Raw genomic sequence first — 20,865 nt, forward strand, 5'->3', positions numbered from 1 at the left:
AAGGCAAACACGACGAGCAGGAGCATCTTTGAACGGCTTCTGTATCACAGAATCACATCATGGAATGGTTTGGGTTGGAAGGGACCTGGAAGATCATCCCATTCCACCCCCTGCCACGGGCAGGGACACCTTCCACTGTCCCAGGTTGCTCCAGCCTGGCCTTGGACACTCCCAGGGATGGAGCAGCCACAGCTTCTCTGGGCAACCTGTGCCAGGGCCTCCCCACCCTCCCAGGGAACAATTTATCCCTGATATCCCACCTGAACCTGCTCTCTGTCAGTGTGCATTTTAAATAAGAAAGGCAGATTTTACTTTTAAAGTCAAAGGAAGGTCAAAAAGTGTTATAAACCACGAACTGATTACGGGAAAAACCCCAAGTGACCTCAATTTACCTGTTTAATGTGATAATCTCTGCTAATAGTGGGGTGGATACATCACCCAGGCCCACATTGTGCAGAACTATGACACAGTCTGTACAAGTTGGTAATGGGTGTTCATGAGGTGTTTGAAAATCCCTTGGAATGTCCTTGTAAAACCTTGACATGGGTTTGGGGTTTGTTTTTTTTTTCTTCCAGGATAATAGCTGGGAAATCTCCCTACGGATCTCCAGGTTTGGAAAAGCTCATAATTTATAAATAATACGTGGTGTGCAGATAAGCAGGTCGGTGATTATGATAACAGAGATAATGACAGTGTTACAGGAACAGAGTCAGCAGAGGAGGAAACCTCAGCAAAAGGCAGCTTTGGCCTTTCCCAGCAGATCCCCAGCTCCTAATTGCTCCCTGCTGAAAGATGCCACCGATGATGGGATTAACTGCGAGAGCCTTTCAAAAAACAAGGGGCTTTTACTCCTACCACAGCTGAATTTGGGGGTTCTCCTGTACAGAACCGTGGACTGGTTTGGGTTGGAGGGGACCCTGAAGATCATCTTGTCCTGGGACACTTTCCACGGTCCCAGGGTGCTCCAAGCCCATCCAACCCAGCCTTGGACACTTCCAGGGATGAGGCAGCCATGGAGTAACCTGTGCCAGGGCCTCCCCACCTCCTGCAAAAGCATCTCAGAGAAATATAAATTCAATTATTAATTCAGTAATTCAAGCTTTAAGCGGCAGTCCGAGGGTCAGAGGGAAGCTGAGGCTGTTCTGGGCACGTGTCCCAAAACCATCCCAGGATTTTGTGATTTCTGACAAACCCCTGAGCATCGTGGCTGTATAAGGCAGGAGGAGAAGGATATCAAAGATAACCAGCTCTGGTTATCCGTGGTGCAACCACAGAGAGGACAGAAAATTGATATTAATGTCATGAATCATGATTTAGGATGAAAGATGCACTCACTTCACCCATCAGCCTCTCAGATGAAAGGGGTGGTGCTCCAGGAGACCTGAAATCAAGAAATAAACACCAACCCCAAGCAACAGTTTCGTCACTTTGCAGAACTATCAATCCCAAAAATGTGCCCTGTCACCTAATGAGCTGCATGTTAATTAAATCAGCCTCTCCCCCCTCGGGCACTCTGCACTGTATAAAAGCTGCCTCCACTCGGGGCTCTCCCAACATCTTCTCTTCACTCCTTCTTCCCAAGGACCTGGTGAGTCTGGAGCTGCTGTTCCCAGCTCTTGGGATTCCTCTTTGCTTAACAGGTTATGGGGGGTGGAAAATTTAGCTGGGATGGTCTCCTCCGTTAAAGACTGGTAGGCAAAATTTTAGGTGTTGTGGACACCTGAAAAATTGTTGTGGACAACTGTTCTCTGCCTTCAGGGTCATCACTTCATTCCAAGTGTCTTGATATGGCACAGAATTTAGTTTGTTATTGGGTTGCTTCCAGTTGTGTCCATGAGGAGACGAGTTCACTGTTTATTCCTCTTCTCTGTTTGTTTAAGTGGGTGACTGGAAATTATTTGGGGAATTGATCTTCGTGGTTGGTTCACAGGGCTTAGAAGCCGACCTGCCATTATATCCAGATTATCCTGTTAAAAATCATCCAAAATGGTTTTAGTTCGAGATAAATGGGCATGAAAACTCCCAGAGATCAGGCACTGGTTTAGAGGAGGACAGAGAGGGACTGAGAGATGTTGAAAATGTTCTGTAACACATTTCTTTAGGATAAAAAGGGGTCATGGAGGGAATTTAAGAGCTGAAAAGTGAAGTGCTGTTGTTTGGTGTGAGGCTTTTTCATAATAGTTCAGAGCCCCAAATCAAGATGCTGTGGCCTTAAGTGAGTTGTAAATATCTCAGTGCCCTGATTCAATGTTTGGAAATTCGGGACAATCATCTCTGCAGTTCCCTCCTAATGGTCCCATCAAACAAGCTCCCGAGCAAATCTGAGCAGACAATGAGTCCTAATCCCTGTTTTGACAAGGATCAGCACAGAGGAGATCAGTGGCAGTGCAGAGCTAGTCATGGAATCACAACCAGCAACACACTGGGCTCCTGGAGTCCCACTGCTGGCGGAGCCACCGACTCACCGGAGAGTTTGGCTCTTCTGCTCCAGTTCTGGTGTTTAATGGGGAAACTGCTGCGCTTTGGAGGGGCTCCGGTGGGAGGGAAGGCAGGGAACTCCCCGGCACCTTCCTGTGGCTAAATCATGTCTTGCTCTTGCTCAAATCAACTCCTGCAGATCGACCTCCAGCCCTGCAGAATGTCCTGCTCTGACCTGTCCCCCTGCGGCGTCCTGCGCCCCCAGCCCCTGGCTGACAGCGGGAACGAGCCCTGTGTGCGCCAGTGCCCCGACTCCAGCACCCTCATCCAGCCCCCCCCCGTGGTGGTCACCTTCCCTGGGCCCATCCTCAGCTCCTTCCCTCAGGATTCCATCGTGGGATCCGCTGGAGCCCCCGTTCTTGGGGGCTATGGGGGCTCCCTGGGCTATGGGGGCTCCCTGGGCTATGGGGGCTCCCTGGGTTATGGGGGCTCCCTGGGTTATGGGGGATATGGATCCCTGGGTTATGGGGGATATGGATCCCTGGGCTATGGGGGCTCCCTGGGCTATGGGGGCTCCCTGGGTTATGGGGGATATGGATCCCTGGGTTATGGGGGATATGGATCCCTGGGCTATGGGGGATATGGATCCCTGGGCTATGGGGGATATGGATCCCTGGGTTATGGGGGATATGGCTCCCTGGGCTATGGGGGTCTGTGGGGCTCTGGCAGATCCTATGGCTCCTGCAGCCCCTACTCCTACAGGTCCAGCAGGTACAGCCGTGGCAGCTTTGGGCCCTGCTGAGCCCCACAGGGACACCCCTGCACTGCAGGCCCTGCTGAGCCCCACAGGGACACCTCTGCACTGAAGAATTTTGGCAAACAATACAACCCTGGATCCTCCACTCAGCTCCTGAGCAAGGGGCAGAGCATCAGACTTCCACTTAAAAGACAGTGGGGTCAGAATACCTCTGGAAATTCCCCTTATTTCCTCCTTCCTCTGTTTCCTCCCCTCCTCCCTGTCCCTGCCAGTGGCCAAATGTGGGACTCCACCATCCCCTGGCTCCTCCCTGAAGCTGCTGCCTCCTGAGACAAGGCTGAGGGAACACCTCTTGTGAAGCACAGAGGGGTGACCTGCCTGTCTTTGCTCCTGTGGCTTTGTCCAGGGGGCCCTTCCCTCCCCTGCAATAAAACAATCCTGCATCCAACACCTGCCTCTGTTTTTCCTGTCAAAGCCCAGCCTGGGCTTTAGGGGTCCCTCGTGGTGGTCTCTCACCCCCCCTCACGACCAGGCTGAGCTGCCTTTGGTCAGAGCCCTCAGCTGAGAGTCCTCCCTGCCTTGTCCTTCATTGTCACCAAGCTGAAATTCTCGTGGCCCTTGCACTAATTAATGCCACTGCCAGACTCCCAGCAGTCACTCCAGTTATCCCCATCCAGCTGGGCACTGGAACAGGCTCCCCAGGGCAGTGGCCATGGCCCCAAGCCAGAGTTCAAGGAGCCTTTGGAAAATGCTCTCAGGGACATGGTGGGATTTGGGGGTGTTCTGTGCAGGGTCAGGAGTTGGATTTGATGATCCTTGTGGGTCCCTTCCAATCAGGATATTCTGTGACTCTGTTTTCAACAAGTTAATTTAGTGCTGGAATTCCTTTTAATTTCTCGTCTGCCAGACCATGCACGAGAAATCCTCAAAGTGCCTTCAAAGACAAGGCAAAAAATGTGGCCTGAAGTTCTGTCCAAGCCTATTCTGAAAAGGAGTGAAAGGAGGAAGGTGAACAATGGGAAACACTTTTTCAGATCAGTATCAGGTGAGCAAAGGTGAAGCACTACCTCTTTTTTTTGTTCAGCACTGCTGTGACAACAGCTGCCTGAGGGAAGGTTTGGCTGAACCTGTTTGTCAGCTGGGGAAGTGAAAAGAACATGAACTAATGCACCAGAGAGGATTCACCTCTGCCTTTCTCGGAGACTCTTTCAAAGAAAAGCTCCACACACGGATGAACCATTTCTTGATCTCAGTTCTGCAAGTCAGATTTTTCACAGGTAACTTCAGTGTTCCTCCCCAGAGGGGACTGGATAGCTCGGATGGCCTCGTGCTGGAAGTAATTACAGACTGAAATGGGAATCAGTCCGTGCCACTCGTGGTTTTTATTTTAAGAAAACAACATTCCATTTTTATGGATTAACAAGTGCTCACTGAGAACATTTTGACCAAGAATCCCGGAATCATTTTGGTTGGAAAAGACCTCCAAGATCATCGAGCCCCACCTTTGGCCCACCTGCAGCCAGGTGAACGTGTGTTGTGTCAGACAGTGCTCAGCACCAGACACAGCAGTGCTGAGAGCCTCTGACACCCCGACAGCACAGGGAGGGAGCTTTTCCTGGGGCTGGAGGCTGGCAGTGAGCTCAGGGCTGGTTGCACAAGGCCCAGAGATGCCCTTTCTCGGTGCCCAGTGTCAGGTGGGGGCTGTGAGGATGGAGGGAGTTCACTGCATTCCTCACTCAGGGCTCAGTCCCGGGAAACCTCCAATTATTCCTTGAGTCGGTGGCCTTGGCACATCTTTTGGGAGACTCTGGTTTATGCCCTGATAACATAAAGGAGTGGCACCAGACAGGAGGGAATCAGACTTTCAGACTGGAAAAACAAGGTGTTCTTAACTGATGGGAGGAACAGTGAGAGTGTGACTGCCAGTGACAGGGAGCAAGGCCGGGACCTGCTGGCTCCAGGTTTCCCAAGAGAGTCTCAGATCTCCGGATCCTTAATATGTTAAATATCTATTAAATATATATTAATTGTACATTAAATATGTATTAATTATACATTAAATATCTATTAAACATGTATTAATTATATATTGAATACCTAGTAAACATTTATTAATTATATATTTAATATCTATTAAATATCCATGCAGCTCCTGCTGTCTCCCAGTGGCAGGTCACCTGAATGGGCTCCAGGTCCTGTACCTGTGCATGCTCTGGAGTGACTTTATTCTAAACAAAAAATATCAGAGGCGTAGTAATTAAAGCAGGACCTGTTAAAACAAGGGAAGGAGCACACCCAGCTTCCCTTTCACTGCAGACATGTCCCGACTTCTCCAACAGACAGGCTGAATCCAGGAAAAACCAATGGGACTAATCCTGAATAAACCACCGTGTGCAACAGAAAGGGATGAAATAAACGTTGTTGGGTTTGTCATGCTGAGTGAAACAAAGGAAAAGATTATCTGTGCTTGCTTTGACACCGAGGGAGTTACACTTTCCCTACAGGAGGTGCAGCAGCAGCTCTGTAGGTTTTGCAGAGTGAGAGGGCAGCATCACATGTTCTTCTGGAAGGCCACAAGTGCCTAAGACACCTCTAACAGAGCTGCAATACAATAATATTATGGCCGAAATGTACCAGTGTAAACATAATTTTAAACGTGTATATATAAGAACACAAGTATTTATAAATATACTTGAAGACACTTAGTACTCCAAACACTTCATCCCAAGACATTGTTGCACTTTTGTCATTGAATCGTTCTTCTATTCATTGCTCTTCCCCAGAAATCAGATTTTCCCTGTGCTGAAAACCACTGAACTGGAGTGGGATACAAACAAAGCAGGAATCACCTCATCTCTCTGAGGAGTAACAAATGCCTGAGAGCCCGTGGGGAAACACGGAGAGAGCAGAGTTCACCCTCCCACAGCTGCTGGGAAAAGAGCTCCAGACAAAGAGACAACGAAACAGGACTTGGCTGCAGGAAAAGTTTATTGAGCAGAGAGGGTCAGGAGAGAGGGTGAGAGAGATGGTGGGCAAGAGCCAGGCAGGCTGGTGGTGCCGGGCTGGAGGAGGCCAAGGGCTGTTGTGCAGCTGCTGGGCTGTGGAGCGTGGTCAGCGCTGGCAGTGGGGTGTGGGCTGGGTCTAGCAGGGCCCGCAGGTGTCCCAGACTTTCCTGGAGTAGCGGGGCAGGAGCCAAGGGCTGCAGGCGGGAGCAGCGCAGGCTGTGGGAAAGGTGCAGAGGCCCCCCGAGGCCTGGGTGGCCCCTTGGCCGTAGAGGCCCCCCAGCCCCAGGGAGCCCCCAAAGGCGGGGGCTCCGGCGGAGCCCACCACGGCTTGCTGGGGGAAGGAGCTGAGGATGGGGCCGGGGAAGGTGACCACCACGGGGGGCGGCTGGATGAAGGCCGTGGAGTCGGGGCACTGGCGGGCGCACAGCTCGTTGCAGCTCTCGGCGATGGGCTGGGGCACAGCCACGCTGGGCTTGGGCACAGCCACGCTGGCTTTGGGTGGGCACAGGTCGTAGCAGGACATCTTGGGGTGACGGAGGTGAGGCTGAAACACAGAACCACAAATAAAAGATGTCATGAGCGAGCAGGAGACCCCCGGGCTGAGCAGTTCAATGATCCCTGGCTGCACTAGAACTGAAGTGCTCAGAGCCACATGGACTTGAGCTCTCTGCCCATGACATGCCCTTTGCCCTGACAACCCCCTGAGTGCCCTGATCCCCACAGCCAGAGACCACAGACTCCCTGCCCAAGCCCCTGTGCCCAGCCTGGCTGTGCCTGTGGCAGCCAAGGGGCCCCTTCCTGGTGCCAGTGCAGCTGATCCCTGCCAGTCCCTGCCAGGCTGCTCCCAGCACAGCCGCTGCCCTGGCAGCTGTGGGGGCCAGGGAGGGCCGTGGCCAGCCCCTGCCCCAGGAGGCCCAGAGCCCGGGCACCCACCTGCCCTTGTGCTGAGCAGAGCGAGGCCGCAGCAGTGGATGCAGCCCTGGCCCAGGGCAGCGCTTTTATGGGGGGCCGGGCAGGCGGGGCGGGAGCTGCCCATGCTGGGGGCACGTGGCACTGGGGGCCCAGCCCCTGCCTCCTCCCTGCCTGCCACGGGGCTCTTTTGCTGACTGGCTCTCCTGGACAGCCCCAACCCGCTCTCTCAGCCCCTGCAATTACCCCCTCACACGCTGCCAGCTCATGGGGCACATCAGTCCTGCTGGCTCCTCATTATCTCATCGGGGCCATCATCTGCACAGGGGAAGGTTATGAAACCCCACAGCCAAGGCAGCTCCTCGGGCCCTGCCTGCTCAGCACGGGGCATCACTGGCCAGCCCAGCAGAGCCGGGCTCCATCCACCTCCAGGCTCTGGCCATGGAGCTCTGCAGGCCTGGGGGAGAGAAACCCCTCCTGCCCTGCCCACAGGGGAATGGGGCAAGGAGCACAGAGCCCCAGTGCAGCCCCCGTGATTCTGGTGCCTGCCAGCCCCGTCCCAGCCCCACCACAACCCCTCCCAGCTCCTCCTGGAGCCCCATTGCTGAGGGAGATCCCAGGATCACACAATATGTCAGGGGGGATTGGACCCTCAAGGATCATCCAGTGAAACTCCTGTCCCTGCACAAGAGTCATCCCATGTGCCCCAGAGTATTGTCCAAAGAGCTGTTGAAGTGTGTGAGGCTTGGTGCTGTGAGCACTGCCCTGCTGCCAAGTGCCCAGGAGGCAGGAAAGGGCAGCAGGCTGGGGCAGTGGGATGTGCTGGGGTGGCAACCGGGGGGATGCTGACTCAGGGAGGGGCAGGAGCGGCCCAGCCCTGGTGGCATCAGCAGCAGGGAGTGTCCCCTGTGCCCATTGGCCCGGCTGGGGCTGAGCACTGGTGGGGCTGCTATAAAAGGCCTGGCCGGGCCAGGCTGTGCCAAGCTGCTCTGGCCACCTTGTCCTCGGGGAAAAGGGTAAGTGTGGCAGCGCTTGTGCTGCCGGCTCCTGCTGCAGCCCCGGCCCCCGGGGCTGGGCCGCTGCCCTCTGCTGCTCTGCTGCCATCACTGCTGCCCTCTTGCAGAGCTCCAGCGCATCCCTGGCCGAGATGTCCTGCTACGACCTGTGCCCACCCAAAGCCAGCGTGGCTGTGCCCAAGCCCAGCGTGGCTGTGCCCCAGCCCATCGCCGAGAGCTGCAACGAGCTGTGCGCCCGCCAGTGCCCCGACTCCACGGCCTTCATCCAGCCGCCCCCCGTGGTGGTCACCTTCCCCGGCCCCATCCTCAGCTCCTTCCCCCAGCAAGCCGTGGTGGGCTCCGCCGGAGCCCCCGCCTTTGGGGGCTCCCTGGGGCTGGGGGGCCTCTACGGCCAAGGGGCCACCCAGGCCTCGGGGGGCCTCTGCACCTTTCCCACAGCCTGCGCTGCTCCCGCCTGCAGCCCTTGGCTCCTGCCCCGCTACTCCAGGAAAGTCTGGGACACCTGCAGGCCCTACTAAAACCCGCAGAAAGAATCTTAAGTAGTCTATTATGCCTCAGACTCACTCCTCATTTTTGTCCTTTCCTTCCCCTCTCCCCATGACTCCTCTCCCCCTCCTTGCTCCTGCCTGTACCCATATTCCCAACTCCCCCATGGTCCCACAGGGCACTTGCTTCTCTCTGGAAGAGCCCCTGCCTGGCACAAGCCTGAAGGATCAGCTCTCTGGCAGCCTGGGCAGATAACCTGCCTGCCTCTGCCTGATGTGTCTTTGTCCAGTGTATTCTTTGCTGCTCTTAAAATAAAAGAATCTTGCATCCAACTTCTGCCTCTCTGGTTTCACTGTCAAAACCAGCCTTTGCTGAAGGGCTTCCTTGCACTAACCATCGTCCCCACCCAGTGGGCCAGACCAGTCTGTCGTCCCCAGCAGAGCCCGGCTGAGCTGCCTCTGCACAGCCCCCCAGCCCTGGCAGCTCTCAGCACACACGGTCCTGCAGCTGAGCTCCAAGGGCTCTGCCTGCAGCCGGGCAGCTCCTCTGGCTGCAGCACTTGCAGCCCGTGGGCTTTTGAAGCCCTCCAGCCCTTTGGGTAAAAGTGAGGCTGACCCTGGGCCTGGGGACACGCCAGGGGCAAAGGCTGCCTGAGCTCCAGCCCGTCTGATCCTGCACAGCTCTGCTAAAGGTCTGTGGAGTGATGGCAAAGAAGAGGCTTCCCTTTCTCTGTGCTCCTTATCTTAAATTGCCTTCTCAGCAGCACCTTCTCTTTCCCTTTCCCCATCTCCTTCTCTTTCGCCTCCTGCTTTTCCTTCTACTTCTCCTAGTCCTAATCCTTCTCATTCCTCTCCTTCTTCTGCTTCCATTACATCTTTGCTATAATTTTCTGCTTCCCATGACCCTTCACTGTCCCCTTCTCTCTTCTATTTTACCTTCCCCTTCCCTTTCCCATTCCCCTTTATTTCTTCTGCTCCCCCCCAGCACCCACAGCACAATTGCTGCCCCTCAGCTCTGCCTCAGACACAAAATGATAAGTCTAAGGGAGAGGAAGGGAAAGAAAAGCTGAGAGGGGACACATGTCCAGAGTCACTGCCCACGGGGTCCAGCGATGACACTCGGGAGTTGCAGCTTCCACGTCTGTCAGTTGAAGTGGTGGCCTTGATCTGCTGGGGGAAGGAGGGAAGCCCCCACACTGCAAGAAGTTCTGAGTTATTGTATCCATGGTTGGTGTCAGGGGCCATGCCTCGAGCCTCCAACCTCTCCCTGGGCCTGAGCAGAGTTTCTGTGTCTGGCCTGGTTCCCTCCTTTCAAGATTGGCAGAGGGGGGCAGGATGGGCTTTGATGGGCCATCAGAGGTATAATGCAAAAGTCAAAAGCCTGAAACTCGGCTCCTCCTGCCTTTTCAGGGCTGGACACCTTCAGCACTGGAGGGAGGGCTGGGCCCAACTGCCCATCAGAAGTTTAATGCAAAAGTCCTGCAGAAGCCTGCAAAAGTCCCTTGGCAATCCTAGAATGCATAAATCATGAACCATTTCAGTCTCTGACAGAGTGTCTGCAGGGCCCCACAGGTGTCCTGTCCTTGGGGGCACAGCAGTGGGCACAGCAGGGCAGGGCTGGCCTGGCCAGGGCTGAGTGGAGGGCAGGGATCCCTCTGTGCAGCTGCCACACAGACACCTCTGCCCACCACTGCAACCCCCAGTGCCCCCTGGGCATCCCAGCAACAGCTTTGCCCTCCCACACTTGGCACTGCCCCACACGCAGGGTCTTCCCAACCAGGACAAACTAGGGATGGAGACAAGACTTGACTGCAGGAAAAGTTTATTGAGCAGAGAGGGTCAGGAGAGAGGGTGAGAGAGATGGTGGGCAAGAGCCAGGCAGGCTGGTGGTGCCGGGCTGGAGGAGGCCAAGGGCTGTTGTGCAGCTGCTGGGCTGTGGAGCGTGGTCAGCGCTGGCAGTGGGGTGTGGGCTGGGTCTAGCAGGGCCCGCAGGTGTCCCAGACTTTCCTGGAGTAGCGGGGCAGGAGCCAAGGGCTGCAGGCGGGAGCAGCGCAGGCTGTGGGAAAGGTGCAGAGGCCCCCCGAGGCCTGGGTGGCCCCTTGGCCGTAGAGGCCCCCCAGCCCCAGGGAGCCCCCAAAGGCGGGGGCTCCGGCGGAGCCCACCACGGCTTGCTGGGGGAAGGAGCTGAGGATGGGGCCGGGGAAGGTGACCACCACGGGGGGCGGCTGGATGAAGGCCGTGGAGTCGGGGCACTGGCGGGCGCACAGCTCGTTGCAGCTCTCGGCGATGGGCTGGGGCACAGCCACGCTGGGCTTGGGCACAGCCACGCTGGCTTTGGGTGGGCACAGGTCGTAGCAGGACATCTCGGCCAGGGATGCGCTGGAGCTCTGCAAGAGGGCAGCAGTGATGGCAGCAGAGCAGCAGAGGGCAGCGGCCCAGGCCCGGGGGCCGGGGCTGCAGCAGGAGCCGGCAGCACAAGCGCTGCCACACTTACCCTTTTCCCCGAGGACAAGGTGGCCAGAGCAGCTTGGCACAGCCTGGCCCGGCCAGGCCTTTTATAGCAGCCCCACCAGTGCTCAGCCCCAGCCGGGCCAATGGGCACAGGGGACACTCCCTGCTGCTGATGCCACCAGGGCTGGGCCGCTCCTGCCCCTCCCTGAGTCAGCATCCCCCCGGCTGCCACCCCAGCACATCCCACTGCCCCAGCCTGCTGCCCCTTCCTGCCTCCTGGGCACTTGGCAGCAGGGCATTGCTCACAGCACCAAGCCTCACACACTTCAACAGCTCTTTGGACAATACTCTGGGGCACATGGGATGACTCTTGTGCAGGGACAGGAGTTTCACTGGATGATCCTTGAGGGTCCAATCCCCCCTGACATATTGTGTGATCCTGGGATCTCCCTCAGCAATGGGGCTCCAGGAGGAGCTGGGAGGGGTTGTGGTGGGGCTGGGACGGGGCTGGCAGGCACCAGAATCACGGGGGCTGCACTGGGGCTCTGTGCTCCTTGCCCCATTCCCCTGTGGGCAGGGCAGGAGGGGTTTCTCTCCCCCAGGCCTGCAGAGCTCCATGGCCAGAGCCTGGAGGTGGATGGAGCCCGGCTCTGCTGGGCTGGCCAGTGATGCCCCGTGCTGAGCAGGCAGGGCCCGAGGAGCTGCCTTGGCTGTGGGGTTTCGTAACCTTCCCCTGTGCAGATGATGGCCCCGATGAGATAATGAGGAGCCAGCAGGACTGATGTGCCCCATGAGCTGGCAGCGTGTGAGGGGGTAATTGCAGGGGCTGAGAGAGCGGGTTGGGGCTGTCCAGGAGAGCCAGTCAGCAAAAGAGCCCCGTGGCAGGCAGGGAGGAGGCAGGGGCTGGGCCCCCAGTGCCACGTGCCCCCAGCATGGGCAGCTCCCGCCCCGCCTGCCCGGCCCCCCATAAAAGCGCTGCCCTGGGCCAGGGCTGCATCCACTGCTGCGGCCTCGCTCTGCTCAGCACAAGGGCAGGTGGGTGCCCGGGCTCTGGGCCTCCTGGGGCAGGGGCTGGCCACGGCCCTCCCTGGCCCCCACAGCTGCCAGGGCACGGCTGTGCTGGGAGCAGCCTGGCAGGGACTGGCAGGGATCAGCTGCACTGGCACCAGGAAGGGGCCCCTTGGCTGCCACAGGCACAGCCAGGCTGGGCACAGGGGCTTGGGCAGGGAGTCTGTGGTCTCTGGCTGTGGGGATCAGGGCGCTCCGGGGGCTATCAGGGCAAAGGGCAAGAGGTGGCCATTGTGGGAGAGTCAGTACAGATCTGGTCCCTGCAACTGCAGGCCAGGCCTGGGAATAGGGCACTGCTCAGCCCGGGGGTCTCTTGCTTGCTCATGACATCGGTTTTTTTGTTGCTCTGTGTTTCAGCCTCACCTCTGTCACCCCAAGATGTCCTGCTACGACCTGTGCCCACCCAAAGCCAGCGTGGCTGTGCCCAAGCCCAGCGTGGCTGTGCCCCAGCCCATCGCCGAGAGCTGCAACGAGCTGTGCGCCCGCCAGTGCCCCGACTCCACGGCCTTCATCCAGCCGCCCCCCGTGGTGGTCACCTTCCCCGGCCCCATCCTCAGCTCCTTCCCCCAGCAAGCCGTGGTGGGCTCCGCCGGAGCCCCCGCCTTTGGGGGCTCCCTGGGGCTGGGGGGCCTCTACGGCCAAGGGGCCACCCAGGCCTCGGGGGGCCTCTGCACCTTTCCCACAGCCTGCGCTGCTCCCGCCTGCAGCCCTTGGCTCCTGCCCCGCTACTCCAGGAAAGTCTGGGACACCTGCGGGCCCTGCTAGACCCAGCCCACACCCCACTGCCAGCGCTGACCACGCTCCACAGCCCAGCAGCTGCACAACAGCCCTTGGCCTCCTCCAGCCCGGCACCACCAGCCTGCCTGGCTCTTGCCCACCATCTCTCTCACCCTCTCTCCTGACCCTCTCTGCTCAATAAACTTTTCCTGCAGCCAAGTCCTGTTTCGTTGTCTCTTTGTCTGGAGCTCTTTTCCCAGCAGCTGTGGGAGGGTGAACTCTGCTCTCTCCGTGTTTCCCCACGGGCTCTCAGACATTTGTTACTCCTCAGAGAGATGAGGTGATTCCTGCTTTGTTTGTATCCCACTCCAGTTCAGTGGTTTTCAGCACAGGGAAAATCTGATTTCTGGGGAAGAGCAATGAATAGAAGAACGATTCAATGACAAAAGTGCAACAATGTCTTGGGATGAAGTGTTTGGAGTACTAAGTGTCTTCAAGTATATTTATAAATACTTGTGTTCTTATATATACACGTTTAAAATTATGTTTACACTGGTACATTTCGGCCATAATATTATTGTATTGCAGCTCTGTTAGAGGTGTCTTAGGCACTTGTGGCCTTTCAGAAGAACATGTGATGCTGCCCTCTCACTCTGCAAAACCTACAGAGCTGCTGCTGCACCTCCTGTAGGGAAAGTGTAACTCCCTCGGTGTCAAAGCAGGCACAGAGAAGAGGAAGAGAAAGAACGTTGCCAAACATGAATTATGATGCACCATATGTTTAATGAGCAAGAAGTGGCATTAAAAAAAAAAATGTACAGCATAAGAAAGCAGTAGGGTTTCTATGGATAAAATTAATCATAAAATTAATTCTCCTTTTCCAGGCAGCGCTTTACAGCTGGACACCCAGCTCCTACGTGCAACAACCAAAATTGCATTTCTCGCCTCCCTGACAACCCAGAAAGGCCTCAAATCAGCAGTGCCAAGCTCCCGCAGTGCCAGTAGCTCGGGGGGAAGCTGAGGGGGGTCAGCAAGCCGTGGTCACCAGCTCAGTCCTGCAGCCGGGTCGCGCTTCTCGTCTCCGGGCGGTTCCTCCGGGTCACTGCCGAGGCCTCCTCAGGGCCCGCAGCGGTTGGGGCGCCGGTAGGACCTCCCGTACAGGCCCCCCAGCCCCGAGGAGCCGAGGCCCCCCAGCCCCGAGGAGCCCCCGGAGTTGATGGGAACCCCCCCGGCGCTCAGGGCATCGCCCACGGCGGCCGAGGCCGAGGAGCCCACGGCCGTGTTCTGGGGGAAGGAGCTCAGGATGGGCCCGGGCAGGGTCACCACCACGGGCGAGGGCTGGATGACGTACGTGGAGTCCTGGCACTGCCGCACGCAGGGCTCGTTGCAGCTGTTGGCCAGCGGGGTGGGGCCGCAGGAGCTGGGGGGACACAGGTCGTAGCAGGACATGGCTGGGGTGTCACCGAGGCTGCAGCACAGCAAGGGAGGGAGACAAGGAGGAATCTGTGGGTAGAGCCGTGTAATTAAGCTGCTGACGCGAGGGAGAGTGAAAGAGGCTGTGGAGAATGGAATGATGGGTGAGTCTTGGATTGAAAAGAGGCTTCAATGAAGGCCAAACTCCTGCACGGGACAGAGAACAGCTCGAGGGGCAGCTCTGCCTCCCCTGAGCAGCCTTGGGCAGCTCATTCCCACCACCCTCCTCCAGGATCCTCCAGCCCTGGGTGGGCAAGTGGGGGACAGGGCTTATGATCTGTCAGAAAAGGGGGGGAAAACTCTGCCCCAAAATAAAGAGAAAAATTGAGATTTCCTCAGCGAGCAAAAGTGAGGAGCAAAAACTCCCCTGTGAGGGTGGGGAGGCCCTGGCACGGGGTGCCCAGGAGACATTCCAGACCCACCTGGACACGTTCCTGTGTCACCTGCTCTGGGTGACCCTGCCTTGGACTGGAGGGTCTCCAGAGGTCCCTTCCAGCTCCAACTACTCTGGGGTTCTATCCTGAGAGCCAAAATATCTGCACAGATTCACCACATCCACTTCCAACTGTTGAGCAATAGCAGGCAGAGATTGGAACGTTTTGGAACTGAATTATTTGGTGACACAAATGAAAAATGAGGCTGAAGTCCTGCATCCAACCACCTCCACCTTCACAGAACAACCTTCTCCCGGAAAAAAAAGCTGCTTGGTGGTCCCCCCCACACAGAGCACAAACCTCAGACTGCCACAAAGAGGGTGTAAAAATAAAATACAATGAAGGCAACAATTCAAGACCTTACAAAATAAGAAACAAATCAAGACTTACCCTTTCCACTGAGGAGAATAAAGCAGAATTGGATGAAGCTCCTCTGACTGTGCTGCCTTTTATACTCTGGCCCAGAGAGCCTGAGGAGCTAAGGCATAATTTGTGCCATTTACCAGCCAATTACCAAAGACTTCTCAGATGCAAAATCCTCCTGGCTGGTGATTTACTTTTTCCTCACTGTTTGGATTTCCTGCCTTGGTTTAATTTCCTCCCTGTAATGTTTGCATTCCACTCGAGAGGTTTCTTTTATCTTCAGATCTTGGGAGCCCAGTTCATTCCTGCTCAGATGAACTGATTCATCTGAGCTACTGAAGAAATTATTTTGCATCCCAAGGACCGATGACACAGATGAATAAATCTACTAGGAAAGATGGATGGGAACTTCCCTGTGAAATCCCCCTTCCCTCTTCATGGGGAGCAGAAGTTTTTGACACATTTCACTCTGAAAAGGCCAGAAATTCCTGTTTCTGCCTCAGAATTGGACTGTGGGTTTGCCAAATTCCCCTCAAACAGCCAGAGAGCCACACAGATAGAGGAAATAAAATTGTTACACAAAGCACTTAGAGCTGATTAGACTTCACCAGTCTCAAAGGTACTGGGAAATAGATTATTTGAGGGAACATATTTTATTTTCTTGACTCAGGAGACAGGATGAAAGAGCATCAGCAGCATCTGATCTACTCATTTAATATTAAACTGCTTCACTTCCATGAAGGAATTTGAGACACAGATCTTCAGTTTGGGAACTGAGTGTCCAAGTCCTTCATCTGAGAGTCTGCAGTTTAACTTCCTACATCAAACCCCAGGAAAACAATCCAGGTCACATGGGGGATGCCTGTGAATTTTAGGCTGGTCAGAGACACTCAAAGTCTTGCACAGGCTCAGCTTTGGGGTCATTAAAGACGCCAAACAGTTTTACATTTGCCATTAAATTATTACTTTCCCCTACTGGGCCTTGCACTATTATGCAAAGTTGTTCCCCAAATCATCAGCACTCACTTACAGAAGTTTGTAATGTTCTTTTTCTCCCTTTGAAAGCGAATTGTGTCGCTTTCCCTTTGCATGTCTCCCAGAGCATCGCAAGCTGCAACCACCCCATTTCCTTTTCAAAGGCAATTTCGAGATTCAAAAGTAATTGCAGGCAATGCCCAAGCAGACTCGAGGGCAGGGATCAGTATTCCAAGCTCTCCTCATGTTTAAATCACCAAGGCAGAGACATGCAAAGCAACCCCTGAACCAGGAGTATCTTCCTGAACATCTCCTGGGAAATAAGTGCTGGTTGTGCACTTTTGAAGAACAAAAGTCTTCCAAGTTCCCAAACCCTTTGCATCGACAGCTCAGACATGCAAAGGGGGAGTTATCAGCCAGTGGGCAGGATGGGACACCCTTTGAACATGACCAGCTTTGAAATGGGTGACCAAGATCACTCAGGAATGTCACAAACTTCCCCAGAAACTCGAGTCCCTCCATTTTACACTTGAGATACAAATCAGTGTTTGCACAAAGTCACCTGGTAAAAAACCCAGTTCCACTCCTGAGTCACTGGGTGTCCCCAGACAGGATGACCCCATCTCATCTGACCTGGATTGAAGTTCTCCTGTCCTGGGGATCACCCAGAGTTGTCCCAGTGCTCTTACACACAGACACCCACTGTGGCACCCAGAGGGGGAAAAACACCTCCTGGGCTGATCCCCCAACATGGGCAGGGGGAGATTGTGCCCCTCTGCCCCTCAGCTGAGACCCCCCAGCAGAGCTGGGGAACAGCCCCGGGAGCACCTGGAGCTGCTGGAGCCACTGCAGAGGGGCTGAGCAGAGGGATGGAGCAGCTCTGCTGGCAGGAAAGGCTGGGAAAATTGGGATTGTTCAGCCTGGAGAAGGGAAGCTTTGGAGTGACACAGTTGTGGCCTTTCAGGGCCTGAAGGGGCTACAAGGAATGTGGGGAGACTTTGGACAAGGGCCTGGAGTGGCAGGACAAGAGGGAATGGCTTCAGAGTGACAGAGGGAAGGGTCAGATGGATACTGGGAATAAATCCTTCCCTGGGAGGGTGGGGAGACCCTGGCACAGGTTGCCCAGAGAAGCTGTGGCTGCCCCTGGATCCCTGGAAGTGTCCAAGGCCAGGCTGGAGCAACCTGGGATAGTGGAAGGTGTCCCTGCCCATGGCAGGGGATGGAATGAGATGATTTTTAAGGTCCCTTCCACTCAAATCATCCCAGGGCTCTCTGACATTCCTTTATAACAATAACAATCTCTTGATATCGTGAAGTTGTGGCTTTGAGAACCAACTCATCAAAAGGGACAGAGATGATAAAAGGAATCATAAGTCCACTTCTGAAGGTGGTTGTCTGTCCAGCTAGTCTGGCTGGCTCAGTCCTCTCATCCCAGGAGCTGAAAGCTTTGGGATATTGCTCATTGGAATATTAGAGAGGTCAGTGATCCCAAATCTCACGGTCACTTATCAGGGATGGAACTGCACACTCAGGGCTCCAATTGAAGCTCCTGCTGTGACAGCAGGTGGTGCTCCCAAGTGTGTGACCAAAGTGCCAAAGAGCAGACAAAATTCCTAAGCAAATTGGATTTTGACTCCTGGCCATTTTGGAAGGTGGAGTCAGCAGAATGGAGTCAGGAATATTCAGTGGATGCAAAGCAGAGACATGAAAGGGGCCCCGTGGATCGTGGTTTCCCTCCATGGCCAGGAGAAGTCCAGGCAATCAACACAAACAGTAAACAACCCAATTTCACTCCTGGGAGCCCAAATGCAAATCAGAGCCACAACTCAGGCAGGGGTTGGTTGGTGAATGTGCAGGGATGGCTCAGATCCCCCAGGCAGCCTGAGGGAGCTGTAAAAGCCTCTTCCCTCCTCCCTGTGCACGCAGCAGACACTGCACTTCTGCCTCCAGAGTTTGGTGGGCTGTAATTAAATTGCATTTTTTATGTGATTATATTTTGCAATTCTAACCCTCTGCAGAATTAGGAATGGAAACACCTTTGCACTGAGAGGAGTAGGAAATACTTCAGGGTCCTGCAAAAACAGCTCCTGTCACTTCTTCTCTATGGCACCAACTTTTTCCAGCTCTTTGAGAGAAACTCTCCCCTGGGAGGGTGGGGAGGCCCTGGCACAGGTTGCCCAGAGGAGCTGTGGCTGCTCCAGCCCCGGGAGTGTCCAAGGCCAGGTTGGAATAACCTGGGATAGTGGAAGGTGTCCCTGCCCATGGCCTTTCCATGGCCTTTCCAATCCCTTCCAACCCAAACCATCCCATGTTCAGGGATGGATATTGGCAGATGCAAGTTAAGGAAACAAGAGAGAGAGGATCAAGACAGTCCTTTGTTCAGAGCACGTGGATCAAACCAGGCCCTGTTTTATGCTGCTGTTCAGTACTACTAAACCTGGGCTAACAAGGAATGTGTTTCCTTGGTTTTTTTCCAAATAAAACACAAAAACAACTTGGGAGGCAGCCCCTGAGCTTGGCTTGCCTAGAAAGCTTCCTGTGTAACATGATAATCCAGCTCAAAATCTGCAGCAGTGAATGAAAAACACTTTCTGGTTGATTACAAAACCAAACAGGGAAACCCTTTTCTTTGGGACTGTGCTCTTTACTGGTTGCTACACCAAATTTTAACCTAAAAAGGCAGTCTGGGACAGGAGTGAAGGGGGGAAATGGTGCTTGAGGATTGTCTTTGCTTTTCATTTTGAGGTGAGCTGCAAATCAGACCCTTCTGACACAATTCCTGAATGAAACATCCCAACTTTGGGAGGGATCTGCATTCACAGGGGTTACCTCTGGGAAGAGGTTTGGTTCCATTGATGAGAAGAGAATTGCAAGAGCAGAAAAATGCACTTGGTCATGAGAAATATCCACCTGAATGCACTAAAGACACTTTCACTGCAGTGCCTTACTCATAACTCTTTGCAGCCACTGACGTCTTTGGAATTCATCACCTTTGATCAAGCAATAACTTCAGTTGAGATGGCAAAAAATATATTACACATTTAATTCAGACCAACCTTGTCCTGTATTAGAACATCAAACTTTCCATTTGCTTCTGTTGTTTATTAAGAAAACCTGCTCCTTAAAATTATTAATTCTTTCATGGTCTTCCTTCACCTCCTTTAATTTAGTTCCACTAATTAGTGCAGTCAATGCAACTTCATCAACAGCTTTCCCTGGCTTTAATTACAGCTCAGCATCAGTCTGGACAGACACAGACAAAGACTCCAAGCAAGACATTTTACAGAGATCAGGCTGGAGTTGTTTGGGCTGACAGGACAGTGAGTCACCCAGAGCCTTCAGGTGAAGCTTTTCCAAACCTTCTTCCTGCAGGGACCAAAGCTCCCAGTCTCCAAACCTTTATTCCAACACAGTCAGGCTGGAACAAAGCAATGCCTGATAAAGCTCAGCTTTGCCAGACACAGCAAATAGGAGACAGGTTATAAAGACACTAAAAAAGGGTTAGAACTTAAAAATCTTCCAGATTTAGTCCTTAAATCTCTTTCTCCCAGGCATGCTTCCCAGGCCAGCAAATTCCCAGCACATCCCTCTGCTCTTCCCCTCCCAGACTTACCAGGGTCTGAGCTCAGCTGCCAAAAGGTGCTGCACCCACCAAAAAGCTCGGGCTGAACTCAGAGGGATCCTCAGCCCTCCCACCCCCCCTTCCCTGACCAAACCCCACGTCTCTTCCTGCTTTTATAGGGATCTTCCCAAGCATCTCATCTTTATAAATCATCTGTTTATGTCTCAGCCCATTGCAGGTGAAGGCCAACTCTTTGATAAGGGGTGTCAGGCTTGAATTAAAATGTACAGACAAAAGACAAATCATCTTTTGTGTTTTGGCAATGGGCATGAGGGGCTGGAGAAGAAAGAAGGACAGACAGACTCGGAGTAGGATGCAGCACAAATTTAATGAGGCTGGGGAATGGAATATAAAGGTAAGGAACACATTTCTATGGTCCAGTAAGGACAGAACCCACTCATCCCTCTCACAGTGACACACTCAGCAACCTGAAATCTTCCTTCTTCATTGGTGAACTGCACTAATTCAGCCATGCAGGACAATTCCTGACAATTCCGTGTTTTCCCTGTTATCAAACACAAGCACAAAAGCAGGACAAGACATTTGATAATAATACCAAGTAAAGCACAGCAAAAGACAAGCGAAGGCCTGGTTGGAGGAGGTGCAAAGCTCCCACAGCTCCGGCGGCTCCAGGGGAAGTCGTGGGTGTCCAACATCACCTCTGCAAACCGTGGCCGTGAGCTCAGGCCGGCGTCAGGTCGCGCTCCAGAATTCCTGGTGGTTCCTTCCCGCCTTTCCCCTCGTGCAGAGCGCTAACAGGGCCCGTAGAAGCCCCCGCGGAAGGTGCTGGAGCGCCGGGAGGGCCGGTTGTAGCCCCCGCCCAGCCCGGGGGAGCCAAAGCCCCCCAGTCCCAGGGAGCCCCCGGAGTTGATGGGAACCCCCCCGGCGCTCAGGGCGCTGCCCACGGCGGCCGAGGCCGAGGAGCCCACGGTGGTGCTCTGGGGGAAGGAGCTCAGGATGGGCCCGGGCAGGGTCACCACCACGGCCGGGGGCTGGATGAGCACGGTGGAGTCCTGGCACTGCCGCACGCAGGGCTCGGCGCAGCTGTTGGCCAGCGGGGTGGGGCCGCAGGGGCCGGGGGGACACAGCTCGTAGCAGGACATCCCTGGGGGGGCAGGACCTGAAAGACAGGGCAGAGAGGGGGGTTACTGTGCTCACACCAGTGACCAGAA

The 20,865-nt window shown here is 54.7% G+C and overlaps 7 protein-coding genes and 1 long non-coding RNA gene across 14 annotated transcripts; 4 read left to right on the forward strand and 4 right to left on the reverse strand.

Moving 5' to 3' along the window:
* Positions 1-2,623: 2,623 nt before the first annotated feature.
* Positions 2,624-3,220, forward strand: LOC114003684 (scale keratin-like). 2 transcript variants are annotated; one of them, XM_039386888.1, is made up of 2 exons: positions 2,639-2,994; positions 3,112-3,220. In XM_039386888.1, the coding sequence occupies exons 1-2, from the start codon at positions 2,639-2,641 to the stop codon at positions 3,218-3,220; spliced, it is 465 nt and encodes a 154-aa protein (XP_039242822.1). The 2 variants fall into 2 exon arrangements, with proteins under 2 accessions (XP_027606720.2, XP_039242822.1); XM_027750919.2 differs by having other exon boundaries at positions 2,624-3,220.
* Positions 3,221-6,145: 2,925 nt separating this feature from the next.
* Positions 6,146-15,162, reverse strand: LOC114003650 (scale keratin-like). Of its 6 annotated transcripts, none has more exons than XM_039386898.1 (2): positions 15,124-15,162; positions 6,146-6,724 (listed from the first exon to the last, which is right to left on the reverse strand). In XM_039386898.1, the coding sequence occupies exon 2, from the start codon at positions 6,701-6,703 to the stop codon at positions 6,317-6,319; it is 387 nt and encodes a 128-aa protein (XP_039242832.1). In that variant the 5' UTR covers positions 6,704-6,724; positions 15,124-15,162; the 3' UTR covers positions 6,146-6,316. The 6 variants fall into 6 exon arrangements, with proteins under 6 accessions (XP_039242832.1, XP_039242830.1, XP_039242831.1 ...); XM_039386896.1 differs by lacking the exon at positions 15,124-15,162 and adding an exon at positions 9,685-9,894; XM_039386897.1 differs by lacking the exon at positions 15,124-15,162 and adding an exon at positions 8,778-8,975.
* Positions 7,934-8,653, forward strand: LOC114003656 (scale keratin-like). Its single transcript, XM_027750869.2, has 2 exons — positions 7,934-8,105; positions 8,213-8,653. The coding sequence occupies exon 2, from the start codon at positions 8,237-8,239 to the stop codon at positions 8,621-8,623; it is 387 nt and encodes a 128-aa protein (XP_027606670.1). The 5' UTR covers positions 7,934-8,105; positions 8,213-8,236; the 3' UTR covers positions 8,624-8,653.
* Positions 10,396-12,407, reverse strand: LOC113991171 (scale keratin-like). The gene is made up of 2 exons (XM_027727267.2): positions 11,085-12,407; positions 10,396-10,977 (listed from the first exon to the last, which is right to left on the reverse strand). The coding sequence occupies exons 1-2, from the start codon at positions 11,256-11,258 to the stop codon at positions 10,567-10,569; spliced, it is 585 nt and encodes a 194-aa protein (XP_027583068.2). The 5' UTR covers positions 11,259-12,407; the 3' UTR covers positions 10,396-10,566.
* LOC113991187 (scale keratin-like) lies at positions 12,483-13,045 on the forward strand. The gene has a single exon (XM_027727286.2). The coding sequence runs from the start codon at positions 12,488-12,490 to the stop codon at positions 12,872-12,874; it is 387 nt and encodes a 128-aa protein (XP_027583087.1). The 5' UTR covers positions 12,483-12,487; the 3' UTR covers positions 12,875-13,045.
* On the reverse strand, positions 13,572-15,209 carry LOC113991189 (feather keratin 4-like). The gene is made up of 2 exons (XM_027727287.2): positions 15,124-15,209; positions 13,572-14,294 (listed from the first exon to the last, which is right to left on the reverse strand). The coding sequence occupies exon 2, from the start codon at positions 14,273-14,275 to the stop codon at positions 13,943-13,945; it is 333 nt and encodes a 110-aa protein (XP_027583088.1). The 5' UTR covers positions 14,276-14,294; positions 15,124-15,209; the 3' UTR covers positions 13,572-13,942.
* LOC120324395 lies at positions 14,008-15,682 on the forward strand. The gene is made up of 2 exons (XR_005565682.1): positions 14,008-14,403; positions 14,844-15,682. It is a non-coding gene; the product is annotated as an uncharacterized LOC120324395 (long non-coding RNA).
* Positions 15,683-20,445: 4,763 nt separating this feature from the next.
* LOC113991162 (beta-keratin-related protein-like) lies at positions 20,446-20,799 on the reverse strand. Its single transcript, XM_027727254.2, has one exon. It carries the CDS (start codon positions 20,794-20,796, stop codon positions 20,446-20,448), a length of 351 nt encoding a protein of 116 aa, XP_027583055.1. The 5' UTR covers positions 20,797-20,799.
* Positions 20,800-20,865: the final 66 nt, after the last annotated feature.

This window comes from Pipra filicauda, unplaced genomic scaffold (genome assembly GCF_003945595.2).
Source record: "Pipra filicauda isolate LSUMZ 115617 unplaced genomic scaffold, ASM394559v2 scaffold512_size417520_pilon, whole genome shotgun sequence".
Taxonomy (NCBI): domain Eukaryota; kingdom Metazoa; phylum Chordata; class Aves; order Passeriformes; family Pipridae; genus Pipra; species Pipra filicauda.